General features: G+C 38.4%; 1 protein-coding gene across 1 annotated transcript in view; it reads left to right on the plus strand.

The window, feature by feature from the left end:
* The window catches only part of RADX (RPA1 related single stranded DNA binding protein, X-linked), an 81,307-nt gene extending 78,982 nt beyond the window's left edge, over window positions 1-2,325 (plus strand). Inside the window, 1 exon segment of the mRNA XM_052663450.1 lies at window positions 2,195-2,325. Within this exon segment, the coding sequence (XP_052519410.1) occupies window positions 2,195-2,325 (131 nt within the window).
* The last annotated feature ends 17,116 nt before the right edge of the window (window positions 2,326-19,441 follow it).

The following is a 19,441-nucleotide window of genomic DNA, read 5'->3' on the forward strand; positions in this document are numbered from 1 at the left end:
CTGTGCTCCACAACAAGAGAAGCCGCCACAGGGAGATGCCTGTGCACTGCAACTAGCCCCCACTCTGTGCAACTTAAAAACAAAGCCCATGCAGGAACAAACACCCAGCAGAGACAAAAATAAATAAAATTATTAAGGATTAAAAAAACATCCGATTTTGTGGCAGATGTGGCTTTCGTGTGAAGCTGATGAAATCTAAGCTTGAGGAGTTCTCACTTGCATAAATCCCTTCCGAGGCCCTTCTGGGGTTTTCTTGGAGGTATTTTTCTTTCTGTTTCATAAAGAGGGCCCCCCAGTACTGTACCTTTTCAGGCCCCATAAAATGTAGACGCACTGCTAGCCTTTTAGCATAATTTTTTTGAGAAGTAGCACAAAAGGTTCAGAGCCCATACTTTGATGCCAGACTGTCCAGTTTAGAATCACCCTTGACTTTGGTTATTTTACTTAACCTCTAAATGTTTTAATCTTCTCATATTTAAAATGAAATCTTTGTCACGTGCAGTCACAGAATCTGTGATACAGTAGTTTAGTAGTGGTCAGGTAGTGTTCTGAAAGAGATTCCTTAAATCCCATTTTACCCAAGAAAAGGAAGAAAAGAAAAACGGTACTCCCTCATGTTTTGCAGATTGACTCCGTGTTGTGGTACCCCTTTGGTGCTTTGTGGTTGTTTAGTCACTCAGTTGTGTCCAATTCTTTGCGACCCCATGGACTGTAGCCTGCCAGGCTCCTCTGTCCATGGGATTCTCCAGGCAAGAATACTGAAGTGGTTTACCAGGCTGTCCTCCAGGGGTCTTCCCCACGCAGGAATTGAACCCGCATCTCCTACGTTGACAGGTGGATTCTTTACTACTGAGCCACCAGGGAAGCCCCTTCAGTACTTAGCCAGTTGTCTGTGGTCCTGTCTTAGCCCTCAGTTCTGCTCTGCAGAGACTGATGGTTAGCCAGAGGTGAACAATGAGTGTTTTCTCAGGCCTTTTCTGAACATGCATCCAGCACTGGGCATATACGTGGCTACCTTGATTCCTTGAAATACACAGGAAGTCTTAAAAGCCAATAATACTCCCCCCACATCTCTTTTCCCAGCTCCTTTCTCTCCAGGCTTTTTGGTCTTATCTATTGCTTGTCCCAACTTTATCCCCTGCTCTATCTGCTCTGATTGATCAGTGCTTTTGCCTTAATATCAGTTCATTTCAGTTCAGTTCAGTCGCTCAGTCGTGTCTGACTCTTTGTGACCCCATGAATCGCAGCACACCAGGCCTCCCTTAATATGCTTTCGGCAAAAGCCACTGGGAAAGCTACCCTAGTCGTGGGGGTGCTCCAAATTTGGTAAAACAAAAGCAGTTTCTTGCATCTGACCTTGAGGGAGCTGCCTAAGACATCAAAAGTACACAACCACATCTTTGAGAAAAAGGTCAGCATTGCTCCCTCTGATGCTACCAACCTGTACCAGGAGGGCAAGCTGCCATCTTCATGACTGTTGCTGATTTGGGGAGTAGGTGGGCAGTTCAAAACAAGCACACTCTTACCACAGTGCAGCAGAATCTCTATTCATTAATCTTTCACCAGGTTGTTGTTTTGTTCTAAATTCCAGAGTTCTGCAAAAGCTGATCTGAGCTTTTTGCCAGCTTCTAAGTTGCTTTAGTGGAGGGAGAGAGCCCTGAAATTCTGTACTCTGCCATTTTCATCAATGTCTCACCCAATCCCCTCTTGATAAAGGTGCTTAAGAATATCCAAAGCTAAGTTAGTTAATAAAGCTACTTCAAAGGAAATATACTTTAAAAGCAGCTTCAATTATTATTCTTACTTTGCTTTATGTCTTAGAAGTTTTGTAAATAATTGATAATTGAATTTCAAAATAGAAAAATTTATTCTTTGTATTTCCTTGAGGAGTACTAGGAAACTGTTTACTTGGCACCTAAATGACCTTGAAAATATGTAGATTTATTTAGTTAATTAATTAATTATGGGGAGTACCAGCTTGTATCTTGACATTTTTTATAGCATTTGTTTGATGTATTCACTGTTATCTGCAGAAATTACTGTGACATAACTCGATGAAGGTGTGTGATGAATTGGAGGGAAGAGGGAGAAAATCAGAGACACTGTTAATTATAAGAAAAATCAGCTTTTGTGATACTTAATCTGAGTAAATATTTATCTGTTTTATAATACTTTCCATCTGCTTTACTTTTAGGTGATATTATCAAAGCAGTATCTAAAATGGATAGAGAACATGTCATCTGTGTCTTGGATATCTGCAGTTTGGGGAACAATAAAGCAGAAGTCTACTTGCACAAAATTTACAAACCAAATATAGCTTCTTAAAAATTGGCAAATGAAATGACTAAAGGTTATAAATAAAGCATTGCTTTAAAGATATTCTGTTATTTTGTTGTGATTTCAATAACCGTTTTTCAGCAAGAATATTACATAAATTCTAAAGTGGTTTTCTGTTCATCTTGTGTTTGGAGCTAACACACTTCATTTTAAATTCATTACTTGAAAAGGTCATCAAGCCCCAGAGGGATGGTACAGGGAGGGAGGAAGGAGGGGGGTTCAGGATGGGGAACACGTGTATACCTGTGGTGGATTCATGTTGATATATGGCAAAACCAATACAATATTGTAAAGTAATTAACCTCCAATTAAAATAAATAAATTTATCTTAAAAAAAGAAAATTCATGTTACTTGTTTCTATATGAATATTATCTTGACTTAGAATTTGTGTTCACTGTTCTATTTGTGAAAGTGTCCATCGTGACTGATTTTGCCACCCCCGGAAACTGTAGCCCACTGACTACTCTGTCCATAGGGTTCTCCAGGGAAGATACTGGAGTGAGTTGCCATTCCCTTCCCTATGATCATCTTCCCTACTGGGGATGGAACCAGGTCTCCTGCATTAGCAAGCAGATTTGTTTGTTTTTTGTTTGTTTTTTTTTTTACCATCTGAGCCACCAGGGGTGGCTATCTGTGTAGCCATTTTATTCTACTGCCTCAGCATTAAGGCATCCCAATTTACAAGAGTAACTTTTCATGCACATTTAGCATCCTTGCATTTTTAATTGGGTTATGATGGAATTCTCCCATCCCAGTTCTAACCAGAAGAAGTTTGTGGTCATAAGCTAACCATACTCTGACCGTGCTTAGCTTCTGAGATTGGACAACATCAGGCACAGACAGGTGGTGTGGCCATAGACTACAGTGGAAAATTCTAAATTGCTAATTTGAGGATTACATTCCCCTAAAGTGGTCAACCTGCATTTCTTATAACTGAGGTAGTTTCTGTCATTTTCAAAAGCACATGTGGATTGTTACATTCCAGTTGCCTTGGCCTTTAGTTTGGTCAGCTGTACAACGAGCATACTGAATTCAGTTGTCGTAAGGTTTTCCACTCTATTGTGACTTCATACCCTTTGAATATCTAAATGTTTTGACCAGTGTGTGGTCTTTTGTTCTTAAAATTGTGTTTAAAGTTAAAGTAGTGAATCCTCCTATTAAAATTTTGAATGTATTATTAAAGAAGTCAAAACTTGTCTCTTTCTGAATGTATTTGATGTCTTTCTTCCATATTTTTGACCTATAATAGACCTACATGTACTTGCTAAATGAGCCAGTATGATTCTTCCATATGGGTTGAAAACTGTTGTTTATCAAATAGAATCTGGGTTTTCATATTAAGCTATTAGAAACTTAAATAGGCAGTTCAGTTTTAGTGCCACATAAATGCTGGAGAAGCGAAAAGTTAATACTTAAGTAACTGTTGATTGAAAAACCCTCAGGCTGAGATTGCAAAATTACACACTTTAGCAGGTGTGATTTCTGTTCTCATACTGAATGAGAAATAGGAAATATTTTTAAGATTCAAGATCTTTAAAAACAACTTTCATGGCAATTTATTTTATACTAATGTTTCTGTCCAAATTTGGAGTTTTAACATCTGTGTCTACATTTTCAGTTACAGAAAAATTGAATAGGTACTGTGGTGATTTCCTAAGGAAAATAGCAAACTATGACATCGGAAGACCTTATCTTCAAGTGACAGTAAGTGCTGATTCTTCCCAAATCAACACAAATAAACTACTATGGTATCACTTTTATATTAACTGGTTTGTAAATTATAAAATGTTACATAGTCTACCACAAGACCACAATCTTTCACTGAAGTTTCTAATTTTAGATGGTACATGAGGCCTACACATTTAAATCCTTTGGTAAGTTATTAAGAACCTGAGCACCTTTATGTTCTGTCACTTATTTCTTTGTTGGACTTATCGTGCATTAATTTTATTCACATTAAGACTAGGTCTTTAAAGAAATTTGAAACCCTTATTTTGTGAGACTGGTAGCATTTGATGTTACTAAATCTAGCTAGGTATCCTCTGCCAATATGGACTATCCATGCTGTGTCCTTGCTCAGTTGCTCAGTTTTGTCTGACTCTTTCGACCCCATGGACTGTAGTCCATCAGGCTCCTCTGTCTGAGATTTTCCAGGCAAGAATACTGGAGTGGGTTGCCATTTCCTTCTCTAAGGGATCTTCCCAACCCAGGATTCGAACCTGCGTCTCCTGCATTGGCAGGCAGATTCTTTACCACTGAGCCACCTGAGAAGCCCCTTCAGAGCTCTAGGAAGCCAGTAAATGGTTTGTAGCCACTGATATGCTTTGATTGGATTCATAATGTCTTAGAGTGGTCACTGTCTCCTGGAAAGAGAGTGGAATATAAGGAGGTTAGCAGAGACTGCTAGCTGTATCCTAATACCTATTCTTCTCATAGAGTAACAGTTCTCTCCATTTTTAGCTAAGCAGATAGCTACCTAGAATAAAGAATACTATTCCTTTCTTCCTTTGTGGCTGAATATAGCCTTGTGACTCTCTTATTTGGCTTGGGCTAATATTAAAGTTAACTTACTTGTTTTAAGTGGTGCTGGGAAAAGTGGTCAACCACTTGTAAAAGAATGAAACTAGAACACTTTCTAATACCACATACAAAAATAAACTCAAAATGGATTAAAGATCTAAATGTAAGACCAGAAACTATAAAACTCCTAGAGGAGAACATAGGCAAAACACTCTCCGACATAAATCACAGCAGGATCCTCTATGACCCACCTCCCAGAATATTGGAAATAAAAGCAAAAATAAACAAGTGGGACCTAATTAAAGTTAAAAGCTTCTGCACAACAAAGGAAACTATAAGCAAGGTGGAAAGACAGCCTTCAGAATGGGAGAAAATAGCAAATGAAGCAACTGACAAAGAACTAACCTCAGAAATATACAAGCAACTCTTGCAGCTCAATTCCAGAAAAATAAATGACCGAATCAAAAAATGGGCCAAAGAACTAAACACATTTCTCCAAAGAAGACATACAGATGGCTAACAAACATGAAAAGATGCTCAACATCACTTGTCAGAGAAATGCAAATCAAAACCACAATGAGGTACCATTTCACGCCAGTCAGAATGGCTGCGATCCAAAAGTCTACAAGCAATAAATGCTGGAGAAGGTGTGGAGAACCCTCTTACACTGTTGGTGGGAATGCAAACTAGTACAGCCACTATGGAGAACAGTGTGGAGATTCCTTAAAAAGCTGGAAATAGAACTGCCTTATGACCCAGCAATCCCACTGCTGGACATACACACCAAGGAAACCAGAATTGAAAGAGACACGTGTACCCCAATGTTCATCGCAGCACTGTTTATAATAGCCAGGAATGGAAGCAACCTAGATGTCCATCAGCAGATGAATGGATAAGAAAGCTGTGGTACATATACACAATGGAGTATTACTCAGCCATTAAAAAGAATACATTTGAATCCGTTCTAATGAGGTGGATGAAACTGGAGCCTATTATACAGAGTGAAGTAAGCCAGAAAGAAAAACACCAATACAGTATACTAACGCATATATATAGAATCTAGAAAGATGGTAACGATAACCCTGTATGCCAGACAGCAAAAAAGACACATGTATAGAACAGTCTTTTGGACTCGGAGAGGGAGAAGGTGAGATGATTTGGGAGAATGGCATTGAAACATGTATAATATCATATATGAAATGAATCGCCAGTCCAGGTTCAATGCATGATACAGGATGCTTGGGGCTGGTGCACTGGGATGACCCAGAGGGATGGTATGGGGAGGGAGGAGGGAGGGGGATTCAGGATTGGGAAAATGTGTATACCTGTGGCAGATTCATATTGATGTATGGCAAAACCAATACAATATTGTAAAGTAATTAGCCTCCAATTAAATTTAAAAAATAAAAATAAAGTTAACTTAGTTGTTTTGAACATACACCAAGTTAGTCACCCAGCCCAGAATTGGAAGTTTGCTATGAATAATCAAGGAGTATCTGTATTAGATACCATTCCTGTATCTAGTAAGCCCTGTACTTCATCTATAAATGATAGGTTTGACATAGCTCTTATTCAATCATACGGAAAAATCAAATTTTTCTTAAGGGAAGTAATTCCCTTCTCTATGCCTTTATTAATATTACATACCTTTGCTAAGATTCTTGATATGTATTAAGGTACTTAATAAAGGTACAAGCAATAGGAAAAGTCCAATAGTATCAAATGTTTGAAACACAATAGTGGTTCTCAAACTTGGCTTCATATTGGTATCACCTGGGGAGTTTCAAAAATGACTATGCCAGTGTGTCACCCTCACTCCAAGTTTCTGATCTGGGTGTAGCCTGGACATCAAGATAGGTAACAGCTCCCCAGGTGATTCTAATGTGCAGTCAAGTTTGTACACCACTAAAGTTATATACCACTAAATAGGTATATAGTCCCATTTCAAGCTCTTGGTAGTTTTATTAGCGCTCAAGCTTTACCCAGTACATGGAACTTAACCTCCTATCTAAGTGCTGTAGTTTCATTTACACTCGATGCAGCCTTCATCTTGAATTGTTCTGATAAGATGGAAAAATTAAAACCTCATAGTTTTGAAACAACTTTCATTTTTGTAAGATTTCTAGCATGTCAGATCCAGAAAAGACTCGATAGGTCAATTCTAATCCAACCTCTTTCCCAGCGTTTCTCATGATGTACTCTGCATATAAGTTAAATAAGCAGGGTGACAATATACAGCCTTGACGTACTCCTTTTCCTATTTGGAGCCAGTCTGTTGTTCCATGTCCAGTTCTAATTGTTGTTTCCTGACCTGCATACAGATTTCTCAAGAGGCAGGTCAGGTGGTCTGGGATTCCCATCTCTTTCAGAATTTTCCACAGTTTATTGTGATTCACACAGTCAAAGGCTTTGGCATAGTCAATAAAGCAGAAAGAGATGTTTTTCATTACCTCCAATTAAAAATAAAATTTAAAAAATAAAGTTCTTAAATTGAGTACATGAGAATTACCTGGAGAGCTATTTAAAATGTGGATTCCTAGATATTTCCCTCTGATTTTGATTCAGGATGACTGGTAGTAGGACCCAGGAATCTTCACTTTTGATAAATTTCCAAATGTTTCTACTGTAGGTGCTCACAGAGAAAATCTTAAAAACACTGAATAAATACTAGACTACTCATCCCCCAGCAAATTACCTTGAGTCAACCAGAAAATAGCACTGATGGGTATTTATTGTTCTAGGACTAATTTTACTTAACTGCAAAATTTTAAAAACAATTTAAAATTATCTTTGTAAGGTGTGACTCTGAAAGCTATACAAGGAAACATAAAGGCACTCACATACAAGGTATATAATGTTGGCTACCATTTAAAGTCATGCGCTTCAACCATCAGAGCAATTTAAAATAGTTTAGCAAAGTTTTCTCATGAGCACTGCAACAAAGTGTTATGCAAAGTTGTCATTTAAAATCATATAATGATTTTCCTTTTAGAATCAATGTAATAACTGGTATAGAAGGTTAAATCTCTCGAACTTTACTAATGAATTATCTGTTGAATTGATCACAGATGACTATTAGCAATCAGCAGACTAATCATTTTGACAATAATACTTCGGTTTTCAGTTTGATAGTTTTTTTGTCTATTGAGCAGTCTTTATTATGAGTTTTGACATCAATATGATAGTGCTAATAGCAAAATAATAAGCTACTTGCATTTACTCTGAAACAGATCATAAGCTAATACACAAGACCTTTAAACTTTTCAATTCAATTCCATGAATAATTATTGAGTGGTTACTGTGTGTAAGTTGTTACTAATACCAGGTACTGTGAGGGAGGGGATACACCCATGAGTAATCAGCAGCTGTAAAAGGATAGAAAGGTTCATAATATTTGTATTGTGCATTTGCTGGGGTTTATCCATAAGTTTCTACTGCAGATTCCCTGAACTTCCTTCTGATGTTAACTGTTTGTTTCCACTTGCAGGGTCCACTCCCAATGCTAATACTTCAGATGCCCAGGAATGGACAAGTGGGGGAGTGGGATGGAAATAGCTTCATTGGGCATCTTCAACAATGTCTCCTGTTTTCCTGTTTTCTGTTGTTCTGTCCCGTTGACTCTAGTGGTATTCCTTATTCCAGACTATTTCCCCTGGACTTCAGACTACCATTGTTTCTGCCTTCCTTTTGACCTGGTGTCTTTCTACTTCTCTGTCAGTCTGATACCTATTTGTCTGGTTTTTTTTTTTGACTCTTGGCCCAATCAGACTCCTGATATCTCTGTCTTGTTGTCCATTCATCTACTCCTTCACCAGCCCTTGGTACACATTGCAATCTACTTTTTCCAGCAACTTACCCAGACCAATCGAGCCCACACCAATGTATGCCCAACTGCTGCTAGTGTCCAGTGTACTCTTGATTAAAAACAGCTTACGGCAAAGGAAGCAATGAGGTAAATAAAGGTATTTATATGTTTAAAATAACTAGAATTAAAAATTCTAGGACCTAGAGACATACAGAGTGAAGAAAGTCAGAGAAAATTATCGTATATTAGCACATATATGTGGAATCTAGAAGAGTGGTACAAATAGGTCAATCTATTTGCAAAGCAGAGATGGAGCTACAGATGTAGAGAACAAACATGGACATCAAGGGGGGAACAGGGTTGGGGTGGGATGAACTGACATATATATGCTACTATGTGTAATATGGGCTTTCCTGGTAGCTCAGTGGTAAAGAATCTGTCTGCCAATGCAGGAGATGCAGGTTGCATTGGGAAGATCCCCTGGAGAAGGAAATGGTAATCCGCTCCAATATTCTTGCCTAGGAAATCCCACAGACAAGAGGAACCTGGGGGCCTACAGTCCATGGGGTCACAAAAGAGTCAAACATGACTTAACAACTAAACAACAACAGTATAAAAAATAGATACCTAATGAGAACCTACTTTTAGTGCGGGAACTCTACTCTTCCTGACCTAAATGGGAAGGAAAACCAAAAAGAGAGGGGATATATGTGTACATAAAGCTGATTGATTTTGCTCTACAACAGAAACTAACACAATATTGTGAAGCAACTATACTCCAATAATTTCTTTTTATTCTAAATGTTAGGAGATAAACCTTGAATAATCTTTTGTTAGAGTATAAGACATGGGACATAAAAATTAATGGAATGCATCACATCATAGGTATCAATAAGTTGAGAAATATTTGAGTGCCCACCACTGGCAAGGCATTATACTTCAAATGATCTCTAGTGACTGGAATAGGTTTCCCTTTCAATGAATAAACAAGGTAGCAGAAGATATTCCTTGGGGAGATTGTTAAGAAAAATTCCACAAAGAAATAAGACCAAAAAGGGCTGCAAAATCAATTCCACCAATGCCATAGCAATTAAAATGACAGATCTTAACTTACTTCTGCCTGAATTGGCTGACAGCATATTTCAGCAGGGCTTGGAAAACCAGTTTGGTGTTTTAGATAATCTGAGAGAGGTGACTTTCATTTTGTCACGTGGGAGTACCAAGAGTCCAGTTCCTCATTCCAATCCACTCCATGTTTATGAAAGTTCATTAGCTGGAACAATAAGAAGGAAAAAATGTCAGTGCAGGAAGTCATCCAATCCTGATAAGTTGACACGTAGAATAAAGTTGATGGTGTTATTCATCACTAAGGCAGTCCTGATTAAGGGTTATACGTGTGTACAGTTGGAGGAGGGACAGGCAAAGGGGAATATAGCTAAGTAGAGTGAAATAGAGCTGATGTATTCAGAGCTTACATTGCTAGAGGTGAGATCAGTTACCTACTCGCAACTGAAATTTCAAACTTCTGCTTAGCAGGGACCTGGATGGACAAATGGTGACTGATAGTTGGAAAAATCAGCAGACATCTTAAATTTTATGCTCAAATGAATGAACAATGAACCAGGAGACTAAGTCCAGTTTTCAGCTGCTGGTAATTTTTACCTTTTTATTTAAAATCACAGCACCTTTTTCAATTAATGCCTATGTCACTGTGACTTACTACAATGAAACCAGCAACTACACTTCAGTAGAGACATGCGAATGTGGTGTTTATGGCTTAGCCTCACCAGTGGCTGATGCTATGGGGGTGGTAGGCATCGCTAAGAACAATAACTACCAAGCTTGTGACTACAACACTGAGTTTACCTATACTAAGAAGCCCTGGATTGCGCTGATAGAAAGAGGTAATTGTACATTTTCAGAAAAAATTCAAACAGCGGGCAGAAGAAATGCTGATGCTGTTGTGATTTACAATCTTCCAGAGACTGGCAACCAGACAATACAGATGGCAAATTTCGGTAAGAACCAATTCCCAAGGAGGATTAATGTCTTTGTTTATCTTAAAATGGTATTTCTATCTACAATGGTTCTAGGATCTGGCAATGAGACTGTTAAACAAGTGTATTTTTAATTTTTTTGCCCGGCACTACTCTGAGTTACTATACTATTAATATTTGGAATAATTTGTTTCAAGAACAAAAGCAATTCAGGAAGTGGTTCCTGTTTTCCTTCATGATATTCTTAGCTCTATTAGGTTTCTCAGTGCATATTATATAATTGCTTTTTAATAAATGTGCCTTTACCTGTAAACATTAAAGAAAATATAAATGTTTTAATTTCATTCTTAATTTGTACTTTTCATTTTGATTCAGGGTTGTATGTATTCAAGTATGCAGTAACTGCAAAACTGATTCATTATTATGATCAAACAGTAGCATGTTTTAAGTGTTCAAAATGTTTACAGAAATGAGAATTCAACTATCTGCTGTATGCATGTGAGATTTTAATATTTGTGGGACTAATACATATAAAACTACTCTGTAAGAAACATTATACATTTAAAATGGTATGGCTGAAATTGGATATCTCTGCAATTCACACCAAAAGTAAAGATTTCCCTTAAAAATGTTTACTTATGACTTAAGTAAATATAATTATCTAATATATTAACTTTGTAAAGGAATTTACCTCTTAGAACTACTGCCTTTATTTTATTTTGTAAAAAATGCCAGTTTCGAAATAAATGGTTTTAAACCAGTGAAGAAGTAGACTTCTGAAACAAGTCTTCTATACTTTAGGTGGATATACGTATTTTCGACCCCAGTTCAGTTCAGTCGCTCAGTTGTGTCTGACTCTTTGCAACCCCATGGACTGTAGCCTGCCAGGCTCCTCCGTCCATGGGATTTTCCAGGCAAGAATACTGGAGTGGGTTGCCATTTCCTTCTCCAGGGGGTCTTCCCAACCCAGGGATTGAACCCAGGTCTCTCTCATTATAGGCAGACGCTTTACCATCTGAGCCACCAGGGAAGCCTTGGCCAAAGGAAAAAAATAATTTCAAACAGAGTGAGATCTGGTTGAATGCAATATCAGGATAATTAGTATTCTCACCACCAAATTTTGTGTTTGAGAAAATTAATGTAAATTAAATCAACCAGATTTCAAAATTGTAAGAAAAAAATCAAATTTGTGTTGAGTAGTAGAATGATTGAAACATCCACGTTGTGTACATACAATATGGCAATTTGGTACTAATGTGTGAAAACCAAGCTGCTTGTTTCTCTGGGTATTGAAAAAACAGGTAACATGGTCTTTAGCAGTACAAAATTGTTGTAAATGTACAAAACTCTACTTGCTACCTTTTATAACATATGCTGGACATCACCAGAACCCAAGTATTCACATTGTTTTTTCTTCTGAAGTTAAGAGTACTCCATAAGCATTCCCTGTGTTCTTATATTTTTACAGATGAGTTTTATTCTTGTAAAAATAAAATGAGGCAGCTTTCTGTTGAAAATTAGGAGTTAAACCTCTTCTAAGGAACCTATGTGCTCTGTTTCAAATTAGAAACTCTAAGTATTCAAGGTTTCCTTTTACATGGACAGTCACATTCTGCTGTTTACTCCCCTGGTTTATTTAGCATAATTTTTAACTGAAGTATAGTTGATTTACAATGTTGTATTAGTTTCCATGTGTACAGCAAAGTGATTCAGTTATATATATATATATATATATATACACACACACACATATATGCTATATAGTAGGTCCTCATTGGTTATCAATTTTATATATAGTAGCGTGTATAGGTTATTTCCGAAATTCCTAATTTATCTTTCCTCCCCACCTTTCCCCTTTGGTAACCATAAGTTTGTTTTCGATGTCTGTGAGACTGTTTCTGTTTTCTAAATCCTCTGGTTTTCTAAAAGTATAAACAGTACCAGCCTAAACAGCAGTCATATTTTCAAAACTTGCTTTGCAACATGAAGGGCCAACTACTGAAAAGTAGGTGCCTAGCTATTGAATTTAAAAGATTGCCAAAACAGTAAATCTCTCCAAAAGGCATGCACAGTCATTTGAGTATATGTCTCTGAGTACAGTTTAAGAAACAAAGCAATTATATTTATCATATTTATCATTGAATATATAATACAAAAACATTTGTAAAAACTACAGCATTGCTCCTGTTTTAAAATAAGCACATGGGAAAAGATAGCATTATCACAGTAATTGTAATAGTTAATATTTATTGCCATTTAATATATGTCAGGCACTGTTTTAGGGTCTTTATTTTAACTAATGAATGGTGATCTTTAACACTGAATGATCCCAATCCCCAAAAATTAAAATTGTAAGTTTAGTGTTTTGCAGTTATAAGACTTGTCAGCTAGTGTGTCACTGGAGTTCTTCCTTCCTAGAAATTTCTCTTAGATAGAAACTATTATGTAATGCAGTTGACAAACAACAAACATTAGGAATTGTGTGGCTATGAAAAGTCAATGATCAGCCCCTAGACCATTAAAAACTGAGTCATTATTATATAACATAAGCCAAAATTGTGTTTGTTTTCGCTATCTTTCATTAGTGTGTGTGTGTGTGTGTGTGTGTGTGTGTGTGTGTGTGTGTGTGTTTTCAGGCACAGAGCATGGGGGAACAACTCCTGCTCCTTCTACAAAAGCTCTAGGCTTTACCTTCCATCACCTTATCTTTTATCAGCCCTGAAAACCACCTTTTCAGAAAACCACACTCTACCCGCCTCAGGGCTGTAGCACCCTTTCACTTCCTTGGTTCCCACTACCTCTTCATTCCTTCAGTCTCATTTTCCATGCTAGGCCTCCCTAGCCTTTCCATAATGCTGTGCCTCTTTATGTCTTATTGATGTCAACACCCTCCAACCAAAGGCTGCTAGGAACAGACCTGTAGTTTTAAAAGCTGGATTTATTACTTACTGCAGCAAAAGAGGAATGCATACCATCAAAAACAGTGGGGCTTTAGAAAGGATTTCTAAGATTTGGGCTTGCTTCAGATGACTCAGGGGAGGATTTATGGAAACAGGCCTTTGACCAGACATCCCAGTTTGCCTGAGACAGGAATTTCCTGGATTGTGGGTCTTGCAGTGCTAAAGCCAGGAAATTCTTGGGAAAACCAAGCTGAGTATGTCACTCTAGCTGGCATTGTTCTGGATTTGGATGCTGTCAGAAAGTAGGGCGTAATTCTGTGATTGGATTTCTAAATAAATCTTATTTGTAAGTAGGGAAGACTAATCTGAACTGGCAGATAATTGGTAAAGAAGTAATTGTCACTCATGTTTGTCAGGATGGGAGATGTTTGGTCATTTTTGTGCCTTGGATGCTGTTCATATTTGACTGGATTCAGACATAATTACAGAATGGTCTTGTCTTTGTCTTGATTCATCATGGGTACAGAATGAACTTCTCTACTATTGGTGCTCTGTGAAATTATTTATGCTCAATAAGAAAACACCACGTCCTGATTGTTAGTACCAAGCCAGGTCCCAGATATCAGGGGCTGCTTGTCTCTTTCTCATCAACAATACACTATGTCTATGTCTATACTGCTGTGCAAATACATTTTCTCCCCCCATTTTATGTATCAGTGCTTCCCCACCCCCCTACACCCTGCCTTCAAAGTCCCCAAGAAGCCCAAGAGATGTTTCTGCACCCCTTACCTCTCAGGGTTTCATGATATGGATACAGAATGTCTTTACTCCTGGGCCCAGTTCATTCATAGCCCCCCTACTAGCAGAATCCTTTTTCTGATGGGGACAACTTCAGTCTGAGACATGCTCTCACTGAGGAAGAATGGTGTATAGTCCAGTAAAGCTTTAATTCTAAGTTTCCCAGTTTGCAGTGTATTTGGATTTGCATTTTGATGCAACTGGAAATAGAAAGATATGTTTATGGTATCCTTAAGCAATTATGTAACTTCTTAACAACCCTTTCCAAATAGTTTGGAGACATCTATCTATCCAGTTGTCCCAGATGTGTAAGAAAAGGCAGGACTCCTCAGTTATTAACGCAGAATGAATGAATTAATTCTGAGTGAATACGTTAAGTATTGGCTTTCTGACCAAACAGGTTTTTTTGAAAGTTAAACATGCTATTAATAGGTTAATTGCCCTAAGAAGCAATTAGATTTGAATCTATTGTAGTTTATTTCAGCAAAGTCAGTAATTTCAGAGGGATAGAATGGTTCTTTATCTATTTGACTATGTTCAACGAAATGGATTACAGGGTGATGTCTATAGTCTTTCAGAATCCCCCAAACTCACCAATTGCCAAGCAGTTATGTGCATGGAAGGAGGAGTTTCATCAGAACAGCAAACTCACATGTTTTAGAAAAATGTTATCCTAGAAATGAGGGGTCCCTGGTGGCTCAGACAGTAAAGCATCTGTCTACAATGCGGGAGACCCGGGTTCAATCCCTGGGTTGGGAAGATCCCCTGGAGAAGGAAATGGCAATGCACTCCAGGACTATTGCCTGGAAAATCCCACGGACAGAGGAGCCTGGTAGGCTACAGTCCATGGGGTCACAAAGAGTCGGACACGATTGAGCGACTTCACTTCATATAAATGAAATGAGAAAATGACAAAAACTTAATAAGGCTTAGACTCTGATACACACACACACACACACACACACACACACACACACAAACACATACACCCACACACATATATATGGACTTCCCTAATGGCTCTGTTGGTAAAGAATCTGCCTGCAATGCAGGAGACCGGGGTTTGGTCCCCGAGTCAGGAAGATCCCCTGGAGAAGGAAATGGCAAACCACTCCAGTACTCTTGCCTGGAAAATTCCATGGACAGTGGAGCTGGGCAGGCTACAGTCCATGGGATTGCAAAGAGTCAGACATGACTGTGCGACTGACTTTCACTTCTATATATAAACTCATATATATATAAACCCATATATATATATATATATGGGTGTGTGTTTAATTCAAGAAAACTAATCAGTTCCACTTCAAATGAATCTCAAATCTGCCTGGCACCATCTCCAAGACTTCATCCTCAGACCTCTGCAGTAACTTTCTAACTCATCTCCCTGCCTCTCTTGTTCCCATCTAAGCCCACTATCCACTCTGAAGCCAAAGTGGCTTTTGAGAAAAAAACAAACCACACCTTGTTTAAAACCCTTCAGTAGCTTCCCATGGCGCTTAGAGTACATTCAGACACCTTTCCATGTCCTCACCTAGCCATGAATCACCTGGCTCGTGCCCACCACTCTGACCTCATCTCCTCTCACCTCCCCGCACACCACCCCCTACACTGAGCTCCAGCCACACAGGGCCCTTTCAGGCCCTCAGTCCCAATAAACCGTTCCCTGCCTTGAGCCTGAAAGTACTTGAAAGAATCCTCTTCTTTACACTCCCACATCTCATTAAGCATCAAGTCCTATTGATTCAATCTCCAAGCATTGCTGAAATCCGTCCCTTTTCCCACCTCTGCTGCTTCAACCCAAGCCCAGGCCAATATGATGCCTCACATGCATGCGTGCTAGGTTGCTTCAGTCGCGTCCAACTCTTTGCGCCCCTATAGATCATAGCCTGCCAGGCTCCTCTGTCCATGGGATTCTCCAGGCAAGAATACTGGAGTGGGTTGCCATGCCTTCCTCCAGGGGATCTTCCCAACTCAGGGATTGAACCCATGTCACTTACGTCTCCTGCCTTGGCAGGTGGCCTCTTTACCAGCTGAGCCACTGGGGTCCTGGACCATGGCAATAACCTCCCAGCAGCTCTCCCTCCTACTCTCGCCCCCCTACAGAGTCTTGTCTTCCACCCAGCAGTCAGAGTGATCCTGTGGAAAATGGAATTCAGTCCAAATCAGAATAAAACTCAGGCTTCATGCAGGTTCTACAAGACCCTGGGTGATGAGACCTGATTCCACACCCCTCTCTCACCCACATTACTATGCCTCCGCCACTCTTGTCTTTCTTCTTTCTAAACCAAAAGAGCTAGCTTTTGCACTTGCTGTCCCCTCTACTGAAGTCATTTCTGTTTCATGTTTTCATATAATGCTGCCTCCAAAAATATAACTGTGTCACTAGTTTCTTGACATGGCAGCTAGGACGATCTTCTAAAAATAGAGGTCAGATCACATTGCTACTCTTCTCCAAACCAACCCCCGTTGGTTATTCTTCAAATAAAATCTAAACTTTACCATGCCTGAAAGGACTTGTATGATCTGGCCTCTGCCTGCCTTCCCAACTTAACACTGCCACCCACCCTGCCTAAAGCCTAACCACTGACCCTCAAATATTTTCACCAACTCACAAAGCTTTTTCTGCGAGGCCCTTTGGGCTTGTTTTTCTCCTCATCACCATCATCACTACAATACATGATATTACTCTGAATCCCAGTTTAAATGTCTCTTCTTCACAGAAATCTCCCCTGACCACGTTAATTACAATCAAAACCAGGTGCTCATTTCTGTTGAAATCTCTTATAAAGTGTAACGACTGTCTGATTTGCTTATTATGCGTCTCTCCCCCTTGATTGTAAGTTCCAGGATGGCAGAGAACATGTCACTCATTGTACAGAGCATAGTGCAGAGTCTTCACTAGTTGTTAAATGAATGAAAGGTTAAGAAACTAAAAAGCAACTTCCTTTTATATACGAAAAGATGAACAAGTTCAAATGAAGTTTAGGTGAATTCAGCAAACTATTTCACTCTAAAGTTGTTTTTATTTTTCCCTATGCAGGTAATACTTTCTCTTTTAAAAAAACAAAACACAAAATATAAAGTTCCCCTTGACCATTGCCCCCAATCTCAGGCCTCTCCCAAAGATAACCATTGCTTCATTCAGTAGGTAACCTTTCAGGCTTTTTGTATTAATTATTGTATATATATACCAATAGAAAATACAAAATCAATCTGTCTTTTATTTTTCACATTAATGAAGTTATTCTGCAACTTGCTTTTGTCACTTAACAGTAGGAACTGGAGTTATCTCCATGTTAATAAATTCATATTTAGGTTGTGTCAATTTTTAACTACTGCATAATATTTCATAGTGCAAGCACACTCATAACTTATTCAACCACTCCTCTATTAATGAACAATTAGGTTGTTTTCAACTTTGTTTTTTTTATAGACAATACTCCAATGAACATAATTAATGCTGATACCTAAGGAAGCTAATGACATTGACCTTGCATCACTATTGATGTTGCTCTTACATCTGACCATTTTGTCAAACTCCTATTTTATTTTAATAAATTGTTCTTGAATTTTCAGGATAAATGACCATTTTCTCTACAAAGTTTTGTCTTTTATACTAATTGTACCTCTTCATTCTTCCCAGTGGTCTTACACTACTCTCTAGGGTTCCAGTAGTGATAAAATGTACCTCTTTGACTTGTTCCTGACTTTACTACAAAAATGCTCCCACTGTTCCACCAGTAGGTGTGTTGTTTGCGAGAAGTTTCTGGGAGACACTCTTTATCAAGTTTCAAGACTTTAGTAAGGCTTTTGAATCTTGTTATCCTTACTGGCAAGCTATAATATAAATACATATGTATAGGCATATATTTACGGGAACAATAGGTAAAAGGGACAGTTTTGTTTTTCTTCCTTTTTTTTTTTTTAAGATATCATTGTATTGGTGCCTTTTTATTGACTGCACCACACAGGTTGAGGGGTCTTAGTTCCCCAACCAGGAATCCCACCAGCGCCTTCAGCAGTGAAAGTGCCAAGCCCTAACCACTGGACTGCCAGGGAATTCCCAGGTGCCCTTGATAAAAGGGTTGAAAACATTTTTGTTGCTTATACATATGACTTCAAGTTGAGTGTCAAATTGTAAGACACAAGTGAAATTTAAAAATATCTTGACAAATTAGAAAAAGTGTCTATTAAAACAAGATGAAGTGCCACAGAAAATAGCAAAGAATAATAAATATAGAGACAGATGTAAAATAGAAAAATCTTAAGACAAGTTTATAACCAAAATATTTGACAGTTACATTGTGCATGCATGCTAAGTCACTTCAGTTGTGTCCAACTCTGCGACCCTACGGACCATAGCCCACCAGGCTCCTCTGTCCATGGGATTCTCCAGGCAAGAATACTGGAGTGGGTTGCCATGCCCTCCTCCAGAGGATCTTCCTGACCCAGGGACTGAACCTCCATCTCTTGCAACTCTTGCAGTGGCAGGTGGGTTCTTTACCACAAGTGCCACCTGGGAAGCCCAGTCACATTGTACCACAAGTTAAATAAAACTAGCATGATCATGAGATGTACCAGCAAGTATATAATATGTTAGGCCTGGAAAATACCATGGTTATGCTTGGAATTCACAAAACTCTGAAAATATCATAAGCCTTACTATAACCTGGCTTACAATAACAGGATTTTAGTACCTCTCTCTCATATTCTCACATAAATTCCCAAGTGTCTGTCTCTCTTTTTCTCTCCCCGCCTCCACCTCCCGCCATATAGACACAAACATACACAACTGCATAAGTTTATGTTTTTATAAGTGAGTTAAAGATACAATACCTCTGAATGCTGGTTTCCAGAAAAAGAACAAAATGAGTAAATTCACTATGAGCTATTTAAAGGACACTTTATCTCCCCTTTCTCCATTTTAAAATCTAGGAATATATTTTTTAGTCAAGGAATATTTCGTAAGCCTAAATATGTGCTTTTTGTTTATTGATATATTCTCTGCTTAACTCCTGTCCTCTTTCTCCTAAACTAGATGGAGAAATGCCTGAATAGCATTGCATACAATAGAACAGTTTCT

The sequence above is a fragment of the Budorcas taxicolor genome, chromosome X, assembly GCF_023091745.1.
Source record: "Budorcas taxicolor isolate Tak-1 chromosome X, Takin1.1, whole genome shotgun sequence".
Lineage (NCBI taxonomy): Eukaryota > Metazoa > Chordata > Mammalia > Artiodactyla > Bovidae > Budorcas > Budorcas taxicolor.